Genomic DNA, 18685 nt, shown 5'->3' with positions numbered 1-18685 from the left:
ACAGAAATCTAGACATCAGTGTAACGCTCAGGTGGTTAAAAAAAACACTTACCTTGTTCCGTTGTCATTCTCTGGCGTCCTGCTGGTCCCTGCAGCTCCTCCAGACATTTCTTCTTTCCCGGTGACGTCGGTGCATGCGTCGGTGCAGTCGGGAGGATCTGCGTGAAATTCAAATAATTTTGTATTGGATTCAATACAAAATAGCTGTATTGAGTCCAATACAAAGAAATCTTTAAAAATTATCTTATAAAAGCTACTGTACAGTTATATTACATGTTTAACTTTTTTAACAGATTTTTGTGTTTTTTTTATTTAAAGTTTATTAATACATTTATTAAATATTGGACATATTTCGGTGCGTTATACCTAAGAATTTTAGGCCTTCATGGTAAAATAAATTTCCATGCAAAAAAAATGTAACGCTTTTTGCATGGAAATACAGACAGAATTAGAACGCTAGGGGGTTTAAAAAAGCCTATATCACATTTATGTAGGTATTCAGAACCTTTGCTTAGTTGAAGTACCTTTGGCAACAATTACAGCCTCAAGTCTTTTTAAGTATGATGCATCAAACTTCGCATACCTAGATTGGGGGATTCTGTGTCATTCTTTTTTTGCAAATCCTCTCAAGCTTAGTCTGGTTGGTTGGGGACTGTTGGTGGACAGCCATTTTCAAGTCTCTACAAAGATGTTCCATAGTGTTCAAAGTCACGCTCCTGACTTGGACATTCACAAAATGGGCCCTAAGTCACTCCTGTGTTACCTGTGCTGTGTGCTTTAGGTCATTATCATGTTGGAAGGTGAACCTTCAGCCCAGTCAAATGTCCTGAGCACTGTGAAAAGGTTTTTCATGGGGGATATCTTATTACTTTGCTCCATTCAGCTTTCCCTCAACCCTGACCAGTCCCAAAACATGATGCTGCCACCACCATGCTTCACTGTTGGGATGGTATTGGACAGTTGATGAGCGGTGTCTGTTTTCCTCCAGACATAAAGTTTAGAATTGAGGCTAAACAGTGTCTTGTTTTCATCAGACCATCAGGCTGCAACATCACAAAATTGAAAAAGGGAAGGGTTTTGAATACTTTCTGATGCCATTATATATTTCAGCAAACCACATTCAACAAAATATCCACTAATTGTTTCCAGCATATCCAATCAATTTTTAATAACATTTCAGGAACCTGCTTTGTAAGTCATTGGTCATGATACTATTATATTTTAAAGTGAACCTGTTCCCAAGCTTTAGAATTTTCAATCTTTAGAAAATAAAACATTAAATACACTTTAAAACAAACCCTAATTGATGTATGCAGGAACAATTGAACAATTCATCCTCACATTTTATAATAAAGGCATCATGGCGAAGTTCCAGCTGTTTACTCTTAGCACTTTTTATGCCACTTTGCTCTTTCCCCCACAGCCTATGAGGGTGGCATTGGTGGCAAGTAAAGTTCTAGACACTCTGTGCCAGAGTCACAACTCACAGCCCACTGATAGTGTTGTGCAGGCCCTGGCTGACAGTGACATCTGAGAAAGAAGAGTTTTTAAAATACTTCCTTTTTATCCTGGTTGGCAGTTGTTACTGTACAGTATGATTATTGAGTGTGGGTCTGTAGGTAAAGGATCATCACATTCCTTTTCTTTATGTTGTATTTGCATGAGCTTGTTATTCATAAGCCTAGTAAGGAAAATTTAAGGAATATAGGGTATATCACAGTTAGAAATCACTGTGGATTGGGGCTACTTGAGTTGTTTTTCTGGCTCATGTAGGAGGGGGCAATTTCGGAGGAGAGTGGCCATTGCCAGGGTAAAACAAAATGGAAGGAAAATGATTCTCACATATTTGCATGCGTTGCTGCTACAAAATGTGTAACACGTTTCTGTAAAGATTTGGACTTTGCTGGCACAACATAAATAAAGTTAAAAAGAAAAATAACACGTCAAGCAAATAATCAATGCTTTAATCATAGAGCAACCATCATGTCTGCTCAATGATTCCCACTGAAATAATCCCAGATCCCAAAACAAGTGCATTCTAGGCATATATCTCATCAATAGTGGGAAGAACCAATTCATAAAAATAGAACATGGGTGCTAAAGTATTAATTAAAATGAATTACTATTTTGTCAGTAACCTTAATAAATGTTGATGATTCTGAGCAATCCTTTATTCTAGGTGCAAAGATGCAGATAATTATACTTAATTACATACTGTTGGTAAAGAAAGCAATCCTGCCCTATTTGGTGGCTACATAACGCTCCCTTTGTTATAGATGCGCTTATCCAACACTGGAGTAATGGTATGCTGATAATAGTGAAATTAATACACACACGAGGCCATCTCTTTATTCTTGGTGTGTGTTTTTATACATCTTAGGACAGGTGGCCACCATGGTCCAAAAAAGCCCACAACATTTACTGTAAAGTAAAACATAGAAGATTGAGTTTTGGTACAATGCTAAGTACTTCATTATTGCAAAGCTAATTAATAACAATCAAACCTGATTTATACAATTAGACAATTACACCAACTAATGCAAAAACAGGGTGTTTAGAATGCTAGAGCTGTTAGTTTATAACTTTGATATGTATTTATCTGCCTGGTAAAAGGCTTTTCTCTGTAGAGGTAAATGCTTTATTATATATTGATTTTTATATCAAATAAGCAACTGAAATATTTAAATATATGATAGTAATATATATATATATATATATATATATATATATATATATATATATATATATATATATTTTAATATTGAAAAGGAGGCAACAATTACACTGATTGACAAACCAACAACTGATATAGATAAGATAATATTCTAAAGTAGCAGGTCAGGTGATGTGCCCTTCACTTCAATACAGACTCAACAGAATATTATGTTCAACCTGATCCTATATAAAGGATGGGCAGTTGGAGTGTAACAACCTATACCGATATATGACAGCTCGACAACTTTGACCATGTCTGTCTCCAATTAGATCTACCAGCCTGTCAGGGTTGAAGCACATAAACTTAATTTTCAAAAAAGCCACCTGTTGAATAGCTTTTCACTATACAATCATAGTCTTCCTATCAGATCTAATAGTCATGGTCTGAATCAAGGCCTAAAGATGAAGTACAAATTGGAACCTGAGACTTCAAATTGCACACCACTGTCAATGCCAAGAGGAGGCCAGACCACCATTTCTAATGCAGAGATAGGAAAGTCAATGAAGCTCATTCAGGGGCCAAATGCAACATGCATCTTTAAAGGTAAAAAGGAAACACCTTGGGCCCTACAGGGAACCCTTTTTACCAGGTGGGCTACAAGGTGACCAGCACCCTTCATTCCATGGATCTTGCAATGGCAAGGCCTAGCCAGGGAACTAGCAATGACTATTCAAAATGATTGGACTGCCATTGGACCCCAACATCCCTATAGATTTTTTTTAAACAGTTTAGATGTTTGTATTCTTTATGTAAGATCTTTCCCAAAATTCAAGTATAATGCATTTCAGTATAAATTGTGATTACAATTCTTAGAGTATATTATATAATTACAGCAGTTTTCCTCAATGAATGGATACTGATAAAAGCAGAAGATGTAGAAATTTGACCCTCTGTTTTGTTTTGTCCCACATTCTCATAAAACTGTATGTATAGGCAACATTTATTGCAGTTTTGGTTAAAGTGGGGGTGATTTAAAAACATTCCTGTTTTTTTTTTTCCTCTTTCTTTAGTTTTTTTACAGCATGCAGATTGTCTAGCTCTACTGGATGCACCCTAAATAAATTGCACGTTTTTCCAGCTTACAAAACTGTTGAATTAAAATGGAATTCAAAATTTGTGAATGTTAACAACACAGGAAATTGTCAATAAAGATTTGCCAAACTGACATGCATTGCATCCATTACATTACATGTCTATATTTTTATTAATTGGAGGAAGGTGTTGCATTTAGAGCTTTTAGTTGTTTTCAGGTTTTGTAATTAGGATACTTTCTTCACACTGACAACACATTTCTACAGAAGCTAAATCATTGTAGATTACTTCTAGAAGACTTCTTGGCAATATCAAATTCAGGAAATGTTTATAAAAAAAAAGTTTAGTCTATTGAAATAAACTATTTGTTTTTTAAGAGGCAAACATAAAAACAGTTGTTACAGCTCTGGGATCATTCTAATAAAATTACATGTCTTGTATGCTACTAGAGTAAGTATCTGAATTATTTTGTGATCCAGTGTACAGCAACTCTGAGAATGGTAGATGGCGGTCCACTCCATCTTTCACTAGGATCCAGTCAGTTATGATGTACTTAACATCAGCTAAAAGGAAACTTTGTGATGGGGGAAGAGAAGAATGAGCAGTAGGATGACTGTACTATAGCTTTTCCTTCACTGTCAAATCCCAAATTGGAAGCAGTGAGGTGACAAGCTATAAGAACCATCTTATAAATCCGTGTTTAATCAGGGCCCTATATCTTGCTTGATCATTTAGATTTTAATGTGTGATGTTAGCCTTCTTCAAGGTTTTTTGTAAAAATAAACTTTCTAGCTTGAGAACAACAAAGGAAAGAAAAGTCATTAAATATTCCCGTTTAATCCCATGCCTTGTGTTTTGCTTCCCATACCACTAACCATCTATATTTTAGTTCTCTAGGAAAATGTTTGCATTTTTTTGTGAACATACCATATTTATCCCAATATTTAGTGCTTAAGCTAGAATGGGGGGTCGGCAAAGTTTTATAGCCACTAGGCCATTTATAGGGTGAATAGGAACACAATAAGCCGGACCCACCCTAATAGCTCCACCCACCACCAGGGAAACGCCCCTCTGAAGTGAAATCCCTCTCCTCCGTTTGCATTGCGGAGGAGACGGATTTACCTTTAGGGAGCTTTCCCTATTTACCGTGGTGGCGGAAGTATCAACGCCGGCCGCGGTAAATAGGGGAGCGACTGCAAGAGGGCAGCTCTGGAGCTCCAGCGGCTCCAGTTCCGGTAGATCCTAATGCCTCCTGGTTGATCCGCCGGCAACCCGCAGCTCCAGAGCCACAGGTTGCCGTCCGGATCGGCCAGGGGGCGTTAGGCCGGAATGAACTTCCGGCTAGGCCATATCTGGCCTAAATGCCGGAGTTTGCCGACCCCTGAGCTAGAATATGTGAAGTGAAGCTTATCTGAATATTATGTTATGATTACAAGTGCTAATTATGTCAGATATTTAATACTATGCTTGTATCTTGGCTTTTTTGTCAATATGAATTACATTTTTAAATAATGTTTTGGACAGACAAAACATACAAGGTTCTCTCCCTCTTGCAATTTTGTACTAGCAGACTTCTCCTTTTTAAAATATGTATTGCGAGTAGCGACTTGTACTTTCAATAACATTTTTTTCTTTAAGAAATGGTGGTGGTAATACATTTGAATAGACACATGATAACTGGGAATAGATAGCAGTATTGTGTAGTGTTTTGAGCACTCACACGGGAGCACATGGAAATGGACCTGGGGTAAAGGTGGTTAAACATAAGCATTATTAACGAGGCTTGTTTGTTATGGGTGATAGCACAGTTAATAAGTATTCGTGTGCTGGATACTGAACGGAAGAATGGGAAGCCAGATGAGAGTCTCTTCATGCTCTGAAATGTCTGACGAGAGACGTCTATGTACAGTCAGTTCTGTATTTGTTAATCCACTTGAGGTTTTTCTCCTTCACTAGTCCAGGTGTGAAATGCATACAAGTGTCAATGCAGTGGGTGTTTCCTTTATATAATACTACAAAGCTTAGGGATTTGAAATGTGGTTTTTAACTAGCCTTTATCACTTCAATAGGCGTGTAAGTTATTTTTTTTTTTTTTATGTATTTTCTTTTTGGCAGTTGACATTGGTAAAGTGCAGAGCAGGTGTCTTAGTTACGTAGCTCCTCGGAGTGCATTAACCTGGCACATATGCCCAGTACACTTTAGCATCTGAGTATTTTATTCTGTATAACATTCTATCAACGTAGAGATTTGTCCTCTGGATAAATGAGTCACACTAGCTTAGTTATATTTTAATGTATTATACAAGCAAGCAAATACATATAGTTTGTTATAGTCTGCTCTGCCAGTTTATTGTTCCTGTTAATACTTTTGTCTGAAGATAATTCTAGGTTTATCCCAGGCAGGTTCAAATTCAATTAGTGTTGATTTTGCCACAATACACTTTAATAATACATATGTACCAAATGCTTACTGTCCAGTCATTAACAAATTTATTGCTTAGCAATCGTGGTTTAGAACCATGGGCATGTTTTTTATTTATTTCACAGAAAGTATACAATATTTGTATAAATTACTAATGGTTAAAAATACTTTTTTTTCTCACATTTTGTGTGTATATGTGTGTGCAATATATACGTTGGTTGTTTTTTGTTTTTTTTACAAACTATAGTTGGGAGGTAAAAGGTGCATGACATTTATAGCTTTTACCAAATCCTGCCAAATGAAGTAAACTTAATTAAAAAAAGAAAAAACTTGTCTTTTTCTTAAAATATGTGACCTATATAATGCAGTTAAATGATAGCCAAGAGGTTGCAGTGATTGTATCTAAGATTATGGCTGAGCCGTGTCATGGGTCATGTGGTTCAGCATGTGAACAGGAAGGTGAGAATTGGTGAACTTTTGCCTGAGCTGTGCAGTCCATCAGGGAATAAATGTACCAAATCAACTCTGCAGCTGTATAAGGAGGTAAACGGCTGAGTAGCTCTCACACAGAGGCCTTTGTGCTCTGGACATGATCTAGCATTATGATGGGGTTCAATATTCCTTGGCTATATAGCAATTACTAACCCATTATCACACTAAAACACTGGCTCATTTATCTTCTAATTCCAAATGTCACCTGTTCTTCATTTACGTCTCAATAACCATTAATTATACTCAGTGGAATTTAAACAAAGTTTTTCTCCTCTGTTAAGACTAGTAAAAGATCCAGTAATGATAAATAAATCAGCCACTATGCAGCTCTCATTTCTCCTTTTCAGACTAAGGTCTGGTACAATGTGAACTATTAAAGGAAATGCCTAGAAATTGGTAGGTCAGGGGCCTGGGAGAGTCTGTCTGACCATTGTTGTAACTGCAGATTTCTGGCATACGTTCCAGACAAGAAACTTGTACGCTATGCAAATTTCAGACGCAGCATAAGCAGTGAAAACAGACATTAGCCAATGAGGGCTTGCAAACTGTTTGACTGTTTCCTTTTTATGAGAAACAAAGAAAATTGTTTTCTTTTTTACCTTTTAGTTTGTTAACAGATTGTTTTGGAAAAGTCAGGAAATTGTTGTAGTTCTAGCTATATTTAAAACGCCCCAAACCGTTAAATACTGGATGTAAAATACGATGACTTTGCAGTTGTGTTGAGTGATATGCTTTTATTCTTTAATGTCATTTTTAGTCTTCTAAAAATACAAATAAAACTGTAACAATATAGCAACAAAGAGAATTTTGTATTTTTTACAATATTAGTGGTCAGTTTCTTTTGAGGTTAATTACCTAAATGGCCATACAACATACAAGGTCTAACCAAGTATAATGGGCAATAAGACATCTGTCTGTCCACCTATGCAGTTTTCAGCAGTTCAGCAATGAATGCTTTATTCCTAATGCTTTTATTTTTCTTGTACCTAAAATATTAGGACAAAGCAACCTCAGATACCAATTATGAGAAACTGAGGAGGAATAGCAGAATCTGTAATGAATAATATATAAAATATTATTGTACAAAAAAAAATATTTTTTTTTGTGTGTGTTGCCTGTGGTAATGAGCCATATCTAATTTTCTCATTTCCAATTAATTTATAGTAAAAGTTTTATTTATATATATATATATATATATATATATATATATATTATTATTATACAGTATTTATATAGCGCCATCATATTACGCAGCGCTGTACATAGTCCATAGTCGTGTCACTAACTGTCCCTCAAAGGAGCTCACAATCTATTGTCCCTATCATAGTCATATGTCATTAAGTCTAAGGGAATTAGTCAATTGTTAGGGAGAAGCCAATTAACCTCACTGCATGTTTTTTTGGGGATGTGGGAGGAAACCGGAGTACCCGGAGGAAACCCACGCAGACACAGGGAGAACCTGCAAACTCCATGCAGATAATGTCCTGGCTGGGGATCAAACCTGGGACCTAGTAGCGCTGCAAAGGCCGGAGTGCTAACCCCTGAGCAACCGTGCTGCCCATATATAATCTTTCTTTCCTTTATTTACACTCACACAGTAGAAATAAATGGAACAGAAAAGTGTGTATAAAAACTTTAAAAACAATTCCAATTCTTTCTGTTCTTCATAAAATAGCTTATAAAATACATTTAATTTTAATTATGTTAATTTAAGTTTATTTTTACTTCTCAAACTGCTTGTCCACAGTATGGCAGCTACTGGTCTGTGAACCTCTGATAAAGAAACTTTGTCAGGACTTCTGATAAAGATTTAGACAGTATAGGTCTATCGCTCTTGCCTGTTTTAACACAAACTCAACTGTGCATACATTCCATAACTGTCATGTGTGGGTCGCTGTATGACTGCAGTGATCCTTCTTTGAGCTGGATGCCAAACAACATTTCCGGGATCAGCGAGAACTGTACATTGGCTCGTTTCTGAGCCATCATGCAGCAATCCAAGATAAATATCAGGTTTGATACAGTCTTTTGTTATGTGATTATGTTTGATTGCTATGTGCATCATGGGGATGATTAGTTACAAGGTATTTAATGGAAAAAAAAAACTGTTCCTTACCAATCTAGTGACACCTAAAAGAACAATATTTTAGTGGTTGCTTCAGGAGTAGTGTTCAGATCTAACCACAATGCTATCTATTTATCTCCTTGGATACATTTTCATTGCATAGGTAATGATGCATTTTAGAGATGTGTGTTGCCTGACAAATGACATTAGTCTGAGGAACCATTTTAAGAAATTTCTTCTCAAATTGCCATTATTATAAGTTTTTTGTTCTTTCTTTTGCCCCTTTTAGAATGACCAATCACTTTTATTGATGACAGAAAACATTTCCCAACACTCCATATGATAATGCCCATTTGAATCATAGGGTCGTAAGGACCCACTGATGGTCTTTTGTATGTATGTTTATAGTTGTTATGTAATATTTCAACAAATCTCAATTATTTCAGGTGTCAGACAAGGTTTTATGGATCTGGTATGGATTTTGCTTGCACTGCAATCTGCTTTATACTCTGCTCCACAAGTCTGTGTGAATGGATTTTCAGCTGTGTTTTTCACTTTATTGAATATATAGTATATTAGATACCCTACTTAATTATTGTTCTTTTTAGTGGAAATACCTTAACACTACATGTAGTTGTTGGAAGTAAAAAGATCATTTAAGGGTCTTACCTTAAAGGAATAGTCATTTTTTTCTACTTAACAACCTTTATTAAGGTAGGCAATTTGAGTATACAAGTCTAGGTATACTGTGTTTGCCTGTTAGCATCTGGATGGGTTGGTATTGCCTGTGGTGCACACAGACAAGTTCTCCAGCAATTCCTGCACAAAAAAGCATAACTTAGTGTGAATATATCTATTAAACATGTCATTTTTATGTGTGTGTGTGTGTGTGTGTTTTACAAAGTCTATAGTCATGTCAGATGGGCTCACAATCTCATCTCTCTGTTGTAATCATATGTCTATCTAGGGCTAGTTTTCGAGGGAAAACCACTTAACCTAGTTGTAAGTCTTTGGGACACAGGAACTGCTTTATTTGCCAGAAGTAATATACATACTATTCCACTCACCTCTGTTTGCTGTATAATGTTGCAAAAGGGGATGAAAAACACTTTTGAAAATTTCTGACCTCTCTGCTTTTTGGACTAAATGCAAAGATTTTACACAATGGTAAAGTAACCCTGAGCTTTCTTCCTGTTACAATTCTATCCAAGTACTTATCCTCATTCCCATATGTTACAGTGCAGACACCCATGCTAGTAAAAAGCAGGTAAGCATTATGCAGTGTTAGTTTACTTTATGTTGTAAATGACGGGAACATTTTCAGTAGAACCTTTTGTTTGTCTATATAGTAAGTACATGCAATACAAATATATTTACAACACATTGGTGGGCACAAGATTGTTGCTGTGTGTACAGCGTTTGCCTTTCAATGTTCCAGAAACATAAACAACATTTATGCCCATAACTAACTGATCTTCAACCATGAAGGACCTAGCTGCCATAAAGCTCTGGGAATCTGATGTCCATGATAGCTAAACTTGTCTAGTTGTTCTTTCTGAGGGTAGTTGGACTTTTTTTTATTATTAAAAAAAGTTCAAACATTTTTCAGTTTATTGCAAATCAAAAGGCATACTAAAGGTTTATATTTTAAGGTGAATATCTCTTCAGAGTATGGACAATTGATTTATTTGTAGTTTATTTTTAACAAGCAGTTGGGAATTATAAGTAAGCGGTTTGATTACCACTTCCTCACTTCAGGTAACTGCATGCGCTCCTTTTACAGAGCACTTTCCCTTTTCACAATAAAACTGAGAACGACTTAGTGTCAGTATTTTGTCTGCAAATATGCAATAAATATTTTCGCATATCATTTCCTGCTCTTGCTCTCTTTAATGGTCAGTTGATGGATTCCATTGAAAATTGTGTAAATCCATGGGTGAAATTTGTGTGAAGTCCTTTGTAAAGGGACCCAAATATCTTTTATAAACTGCAATTTTATTATACTGTAGTTCATGTAATACTCTACCGACTTCCTGAATGCATTATGTGCCTTGGAAACAAGAAACCTAGTAGGCTGTACTAACCCAGTCCTATGTTTATTTACTTTGCAGGCTATGTGGCTGATGCTGCAAATAGATGAACCTGAAGACTTTGTGATATCTACTGGGGAGGTCCACAGTGTTCGTGAATTTGTCGAGAAAGCTTTCAAGCATATCGGGAAAACCATTGTGTAAGCAAATGACACAAACATGCACCATTAATAATATTATTGTAACTCTAGTGCAATTTATGTAACAACATTTGTTAAACTGTTACAATTCGTTGGCATGCTTAGTGGCTCTAAATAACTATAAAAAAATACAATTTACGAACAAATGCCATACTTACATTTAATGAGGAAGGTACCTTGAAATGATTTCTGCATATTTACTACCAAATACACGCTTTTACATTGTCCTAAAAGAGTGCAGTATCTACTGGGAAGTTTATCACAGACACAATTTTGTTAAGTCCAAAAGTTACTTTTACATCTGATGAAACATAACTTACCTTGATTGCAGAGTTGCCCTTGCCGTGCCATCCACATTGTTCTGTTAGCTTCGCCAACATACAAGTGCACTCACAGTAAAAATCTCATTTGAGCTGGAATTTCCCTTTACAGTTAGAAACTTTTCAGGACATCAAGAACAGTTTGTGCAGAATACCTTAAACCTCAATCTATTTAAAGTAGTCATTATGTAAGGTGCTCTAATATTGATGTGTTTGCAGGTCGGAGGGAAAGAGATGGGAAGGAGTAAAACATCTGGCATATAAGGATTATTTGGATTTTTAATAGTAGACTAAATAATGGCTCATTTCCATCATCATTAAAGCTACATAAGGAAAGTCATAAGTCAATTATTAGCGAATACCCATTGCAACTCACACACTGACCTGATGACAATGACCTTACCCCTTTGCAATTTAGAAAAGTTTCAAGTATACGTGGCCTATGCGTTAATTGAAAATAATGTATGTTGTCACAAATAAAAAAAAATGTTTTATTGTTTTTTTTTTTCAGCTTGCCAAATATTTTTTTTTCAAACCTTTATTTTATATTGTCTTAAAACATTTGAAGCAGATCTAAACACGTTGGGTGGTAATCTGCCATAATCAAAAAGTATGCACAACATACTTGCTGAATATGACACATAACTTTTCCTAACCAGTCCCCCTAGAGCAATGACAGGGCCAGGATCTGTCATTGCTACATGAGGTATAGCTCTGTCCTCACAGCTTACTGCACAGCGGACTTCTGTGAATATGGCGATCCTTTTCTGTCATTGGATGATATAACCCCTGCGCGTGGTCAGGATCTACATTATTCCTGGCAGCTGGTCTGTGTCTGGCAACGTGCACTGGCTCTGTGTCTGGCGACGTGCAGGTACTGTACAATTTAGAGCTTAAACAAAAAGCCACCAGGATCCAGGGAGTGAATTTTTTGACAAAAGAGATATTGCCTTTTTGTCAAATAGTACTACCTTTGTTTTTTCATTTTAGGTCTGCTTTAAATGTTTGTGCAGTAGGAGGTCTGTTTATAAAGCATTGCCTGCATAGCATGCAAATTCAAGTCAAAGTCAAATTCCAAGACATATAATAAACTTATTATAGTTCATTAATTATTTTCTAATTTTGATTGGACCACTGTTAACTTGACCAGGATCAAGATAAGTTAAAATAAATCTTTCATGGGGGAAAAATACCCCAGCATTATCAGTTTGAGAAAGGTATGACTCCGCATTAGTGGGCAGTAGGAGGTAAATATTCCCCATTGCTGGTGGTCAGTGAGAAAAAAAAATTGTAGGAGAAAATTATTGTGGTGTGGAAAAATATTGGTGTGCTGGAGGCTCTGGGGGTGCAGCATGCTCTTCAGCAGGCCTAGTGGCACTGTGGGATGAGGAGTTTGAGGGGCTTTGTTGCAGGGTGAGGGTTCTATGGGGTAAAGAGGTTACTGAGGCTGGTGGGCACTGTGAGGGATCAGGGCTCCAAAGGTACCATGGTGGGGAAATAAGGAGGGTACTGCAGCTGACTGGATGTAAAAAAAATGAGATTAGGGACTCTGCAACAGGCTGAAAAGTACTGGTTGGGGACCTGTGAAGAAGCAGAAAGGCGCAGCGGGGGCTAAAGATTACTCCCTGAGACTGGGAGCCCCATAGGTGGCTGTGTGGACAGGTGGGCAATGTGGTAAAATGAGAGCACTGTGGGTGTTGGTTTGCAATGTAGTAGGCTAGGGGCATTATGGGGCTGGTGTTTACTGCAGTAGCTTGGAGGCTAATTTTTTTTACACACTGCTTCTGCATTTTTACTTTGTTAAACATCAATATGTGACATTACACAGTGTCAATATTTATTCATCTGAACTTTTATTTACCTAATTTAAGGCCTAATACCCAAATCCTTAGAACTGAAAAGATGTATTTTCTTCATGACTCTTTGTGTGTGTATCTATATAGATATCTCTATCTATATTTTTGCACATTTGTTACAAAACAAAGCTGTGTAAAAGAAGGGTGTGACATTACTAAATTTTTAAATAGCTCTCCATTGAGTGACAGGTGAAGCCTTTAAGCTATGAAAGTTTTCTAATGGAAGTGTTACTATATTAGAGACTGAGTCTTGCTGCTAATGCAGTGCTGTCACTGGAAATTAGTACTGTAATTTAGTTTAGACAGATTACACTACCAAATTCAGTGACTCATTTTTTGTTACACATCTAAACAGCATTGGCATATTAATGGCACCTCCATGGTATAAATATTGTTTAAATACACAATCTGCCATTTTATTGCTTTATTGATGATTATTATTTTTTCAGTTTATGTACCATTAAATGCATTTTTACAAAAGAAGGCATTTGAACATGTGACATACATTACATTAGATTACTGTTAAATATGAAGATGGGCTTTATTTCTGTGTCAGAAAAAGTTTTTCAACTGCAGTGAATACTGAATACATAATTCATCATGCCTCATATTCAAAAATCTGCACTACAGTTTTACCTCTTCTCCCCTAATGTCAATTAGTTTTCATAAAGATTCTAATACTGGGGGAGTTTTTGGAATTTCTATATCCTTGATAGTGGGGGTCAGATAGGTCTGATGAGTTAATTACAACTTCAGATTCCAAGTTTGAATATCTTGTGGGCAGACAAAGTGCCCAAGCTCTGGATTACCCATGGCAAGCTGTAACTGACTATAAATGTAGTGATTTCACTTGGTTAACAGTTACAGTATAAGAAAACAGGCAAATGTAATTATTATTATTTATTATTATTAAACAGGATTTATATAGCGCCAACATATTACGCAGTGCTGTACATTAAATGTAATGTGCCTTTCAGCATGTATCCGGTTACCAACAACTAATTAAGCATTTCTGCAATCTCCTGTTGCATTTCTCCAGTGTCAGAAAGCATTCTGTACCATTTAAATCACTTAATGTCACGTTTGGCCCATTTGGTAATGGCAGGGGTCGCACTTAAGTTATATCAGTGATATCAAGAAAGTTAAGTCCTGTGAGGAGGAGACAGCGGTAGATGTTTTGTTCCTGCATCACCAAATCAATGTCCTATCACTGTTGTTATTTTATTTTTATTTTTTTGCACGCTTGTGGTCTTACCAGAGTAATAATTTGCATTGGAATCATGTAGTACTGAATTCTGACATTAAAAGGATCTGGAAAGAGTTGTTTATTAACTTTTTTCTATTTGCTTTCACTCTATGCTCATTATTCTACTCACTTCTAAATATGTTTCACATTTTTCTGGTAAACTTTTCATTACAAGTTTTCCATCGTTTAAAAAGAAATAATTTGCACTTCTTTGTGAACTGTGCTTATTTCTTTGTTGTAAGTACAGTGTGCATTTGTTTGCCTTATAACAATGGTTTGTGCCAAATTAAGTGTAGAATGTGCATTATGATATAGGACATACACATCACAAATGTGACAATTTGGTAAATTATTCTTGTGGTGAGTGGTCTTCTTTGTTCTATGTGTTAATGAGTTTACACTCACCTAGGGAGAAAGGATTGACACCAGGATTTGAAGGTGAAAAATGGCAACCAAATGTTTCTAGCCTAGTGTTTGAAGGTTGTCTTGTGTTCATCATTTGTTTGTCTACTTTACAGGTGGGAGGGCAAGAATGAAAATGAAGTAGGACGCTGCAGTGAGACTGGAAAGATTCATGTGAAAGTTGATCTCAAGTACTACAGGCCAACTGAAGTGGTAAGTAGTAATGTCCACATCTCCCCTGCTGCTAGGTAATTACTTGCACTGTTGCTGCCAGTATTTGGCCAGCTGTCCAGGCCTTAAGTAACCCCCTGCCACCAGCCTCTGATAAGTCAAGCAGTGTGCAGTCTCACACATATGACCATTGTAAGGTTAAAATAGAACAACATGTTTTGTTTTTTTCTGGCATTATTCCATACTGATGTACCTACCTCTTCCTCTGTTTTATATATGTAAAATTTACATTCAAAAAGAAATAGAGCAACATTTTAGTGCTAGGAAACTAAACTAAATATTTTAATCACGTAGCTGAGAAAAATCATGTAATACCCACCAAATTACCTAATATAACATGAAGTTATCAATAATATTCTTCATTCAACTGAATAGTTCTTGTGTGGTGGCTTCTAATTTGTCCCAATCCCAGCACCCTAACAAATGATGTGCTAACAACACTGAAGAAACAACAAGTAAGCATATGCACCAAAACTTAGGAATTTTGGGGGGGATTATTAAAAATACAATTTATTGTTTATGTACAATTCAATATTATACAACCACTATCTAAACTCTAGGTTTTTAGATATTGGTTGTGTGTTATGTATTGTGTATATAAACAATTAATTGTATAAATCCTCTATTTTTTGAGCATTTCCTTGCTTGTTCAATTAATTTATCATGAAAATGAGAAACAAACTTCACTTGCTTTCAGTAATGACTGTAAAATTCATGAATGCAGTTATATTCTAGAAAATATTATTATTCTTTGCTTTACTGTTAATTTGAATGTTTATTCTTATCCTCCCCCAGCCTTTATTTAGGGAATTTAAAGAGCACTCCTAGTTTTTATAATATATATATTGAATCTATGCAGTGATATATATTATGTATATATATATATATATATATATATATATATATATATATATATATATATATATGGAAACTATACAGTGACAAAATCTTTGTATATTCTTTGATGTGCTGTTTCTACAAACTATATTACATTGGAAAATCGGCAGCAGCTTGTAAAATGATGGTTTATGAGAAATACCCAGAATTAAACTGTCTCAGACAAACATCAACATGTTCCCATGCTAAAATCAGAAAAAAAACAAGCAATTTGCATAGATTTCTCATAAGACCGTCTTCCAATCATCCCTCTGACTTTTCATTTCATAATATTTCCAACGCATTTGTTGGCTGAGGTTAGTGTGATATCATCTACTTCAGTGACAGAGATTTATATAGCTTTAATATTACATTCAATCATTTGTACTGTAGTGTTGTCAATCCAGCAGATAAAAAAAACTTTTCAAAACTTTTTAAAAGTTTTGTATAGCGTTGGAAATTGTTAGATCCTTACTGTTACTTTATATTTGGTTTGGTCTCTCCCATGTTTACTTTTTTTTTAGTATGTATAATAGTTTGATTTTTTGCCAGAACTGTGTAACAGCAGGGTCAGGTCTCTACTTCTAGGGACATTTAATAGCTGTTAGTGTATCGTTATTTGAGCTGTTTTGAAAGTTTTGACAATTCCTTGTACTTGAACCGGTAGACAAAATGGGACGCTTCCTTAAAGGTGTTCCAAGTGTCTTTAGTTTCAATGAAAGTAGGCCAAGAAATCTAAGACACGGTTGCTGTGGATGAAGTTATTGTAAGTAGTGCTTGCTGTTAAGTAAATGTTGGGTTTGTTAGAGTAGATGAGAAGACACGATGAAACAAGAGGGAGTTCTTTGAGGATTCCATGATTGATTCTGACATCAGAGAATGGTTTGACCCCTCCCCTGCTGAACAAGCCAGGTCTGCAGGCCCTTCCATTGCGATTAATGGATTTTGTAGAGGAGGTAAAGACTCTGCTTTATGCCAAAAGAAATAAGAATGGATATATTTTACCCTCCAGGAAAGTTGAAAGTACTGGAAAGTTGGAATACATAAATCAGAAGTGGAGTTTGTACTTCTAAGGTCACTGCTGGTTCTCTGTTGGTATTTATAACTCACCCTTCCCCTGAAGCAATGCAAAAGTGACCACATGCTGAAAAATGCTTGCTTAAAATAATAATTCTGTTATTTCTGTTGAACATTTTAGAAAATCACCAGCATGTCAAGTAAATTGCAAATGGTTTTAATTTACTGCTTTTGAAACTGTCTTCAACAACAAATAATATTCACAAATTGTACACAGACTTCTACAGAATCTAGAAGATAAACTCTCATATGGCTTAAAATTCAGATTATTCAGAAAAAGCCAGAAAATTGGAAGACTTCCTATGCTGAGCTAATAATAAAAGGCTGGTAGATAATATAAATGGCTTTTACTTTTTGTAAACAAAATAATTGAACTTCTCAAAAGGGGTATATAACATGATATCACAGCTTTATGTAAGAGGCCCCAGTTTTTGTTTTGACAGCTTTATGTAGCTTTATGTACACTGTCTTGAACTAAACTCAAGGTCCTTTATATCGGTTTAGGTTGATAACCGCTTCCCTGGTAAGGCATGGGTTGAGACCTTTCAGACATCTGTGGTTTCCTAATTGTTCCAGGTTAGGTTCTCACTAGGTCCTGAAGCCCTTTTCAGGGTGACATTTTTTCTCATATATGTCCTCTTCTAAAAGGTAAATAATTTATTTTTATTTCCTTACTAGTATTTATATAGCGCCAGCTATAGTGATAAGTCCATAGTCATATCACTTACTGCCTCTCAAAGGGGCTCACAATCTCATGTCCCTATCATAGTCATATGTCTTTAACATAGCATATGGCCAATTTATAGGGTGTGTTTTTTAACCTAACTCCATGTTTTTGTGATGTGGGAGGAGACCTGAGCACTTGGAGGAAACCCACGTTTCAAACACATGTAGAACATTAAAACTCCTTCTTCTATATAGGTGTGTGTTGGTAGTGTGTGCTGGCCAATTGACATGTCAGATACCTGCCGTGTTTATCCTTTATCATCAGTCATGTGTAAAGCCTACACTTTATTCTGTTGGTGCTACGTGATTACTGCAATTTTGAATATAGTGCCCAAGTAAGCATCAAAAGTTCTTAGTATTAATATTAACCTTTCCTTTTGTTGCTAATTTCTGCTCAAATTCTTTTTACAGCATTTCATATGGGTCAGGAATTTTATAGATGGTATTTTTTTTTATTATAAGTTTACTTTTTCAGTTAAATAAATTGAATGCAAGTAATAAAGGGCCCCTTTGGAACAGGCCAAATAGCTAATACAGCGTCATTTCTCAGGAGATTAAATGATTTTTCAGGGGCAGTCAACTTGTCCAGACTTTTATAATTTAGGCAGCATAGGTGTAATTAATATAGCAAATGAGACGTCCAAAACAGCTGCGTCTGCAATTTTAGAATAGTATTCCACTTGTTCTGCTACATATTTGGGAAGAAGCAAAATGTGAAGATTCTGCAGTATTTTAGTCCTGGTGGACATGCCTATGACAACCCTATGTTTAAAGAGTATTTAAAAAATATATTTACTTTAAACAATCATTTCTTTTTTTTCACATTCTGAAAAAGATTTTTTAAAGATGTTCCCATTATTGAGTCAAATTCTACACAAAATACTGTAGCTTCTGGGTTAGAATGTGTACATACAAATGACAAGCAAATAAGCAGTGTCTTAAATTGTTTTAGGATTTTGTTAAACATCTTTTCCGGTGATAAACAAATGTTATT

At 35.8% G+C, this 18685-nt stretch overlaps 1 protein-coding gene across 4 annotated transcripts in view; it reads left to right on the top strand.

Annotated features, from left to right (window-relative positions):
- The window catches only part of GMDS (GDP-mannose 4,6-dehydratase), a 302149-nt gene that overhangs the window by 227953 nt on the left and 55511 nt on the right, over positions 1–18685 (top strand). For all 4 annotated transcript variants that reach the window (XM_072411796.1, XM_072411792.1, XM_072411795.1 and 1 more), the window contains exons 9-10: positions 10839–10957; positions 14898–14994. In XM_072411796.1, the coding sequence (XP_072267897.1) occupies positions 10839–10957; positions 14898–14994 (216 nt within the window). The remainder of the gene's footprint in view (positions 1–10838; positions 10958–14897; positions 14995–18685) is intronic.

Source organism: Pyxicephalus adspersus, chromosome 5 (genome assembly GCF_032062135.1).
Source record: "Pyxicephalus adspersus chromosome 5, UCB_Pads_2.0, whole genome shotgun sequence".
Taxonomy (NCBI): domain Eukaryota; kingdom Metazoa; phylum Chordata; class Amphibia; order Anura; family Pyxicephalidae; genus Pyxicephalus; species Pyxicephalus adspersus.
The sequence above is the reverse complement of the archived record's forward strand: the minus strand, read 5'-3'. Positions and strand labels throughout refer to the sequence as shown.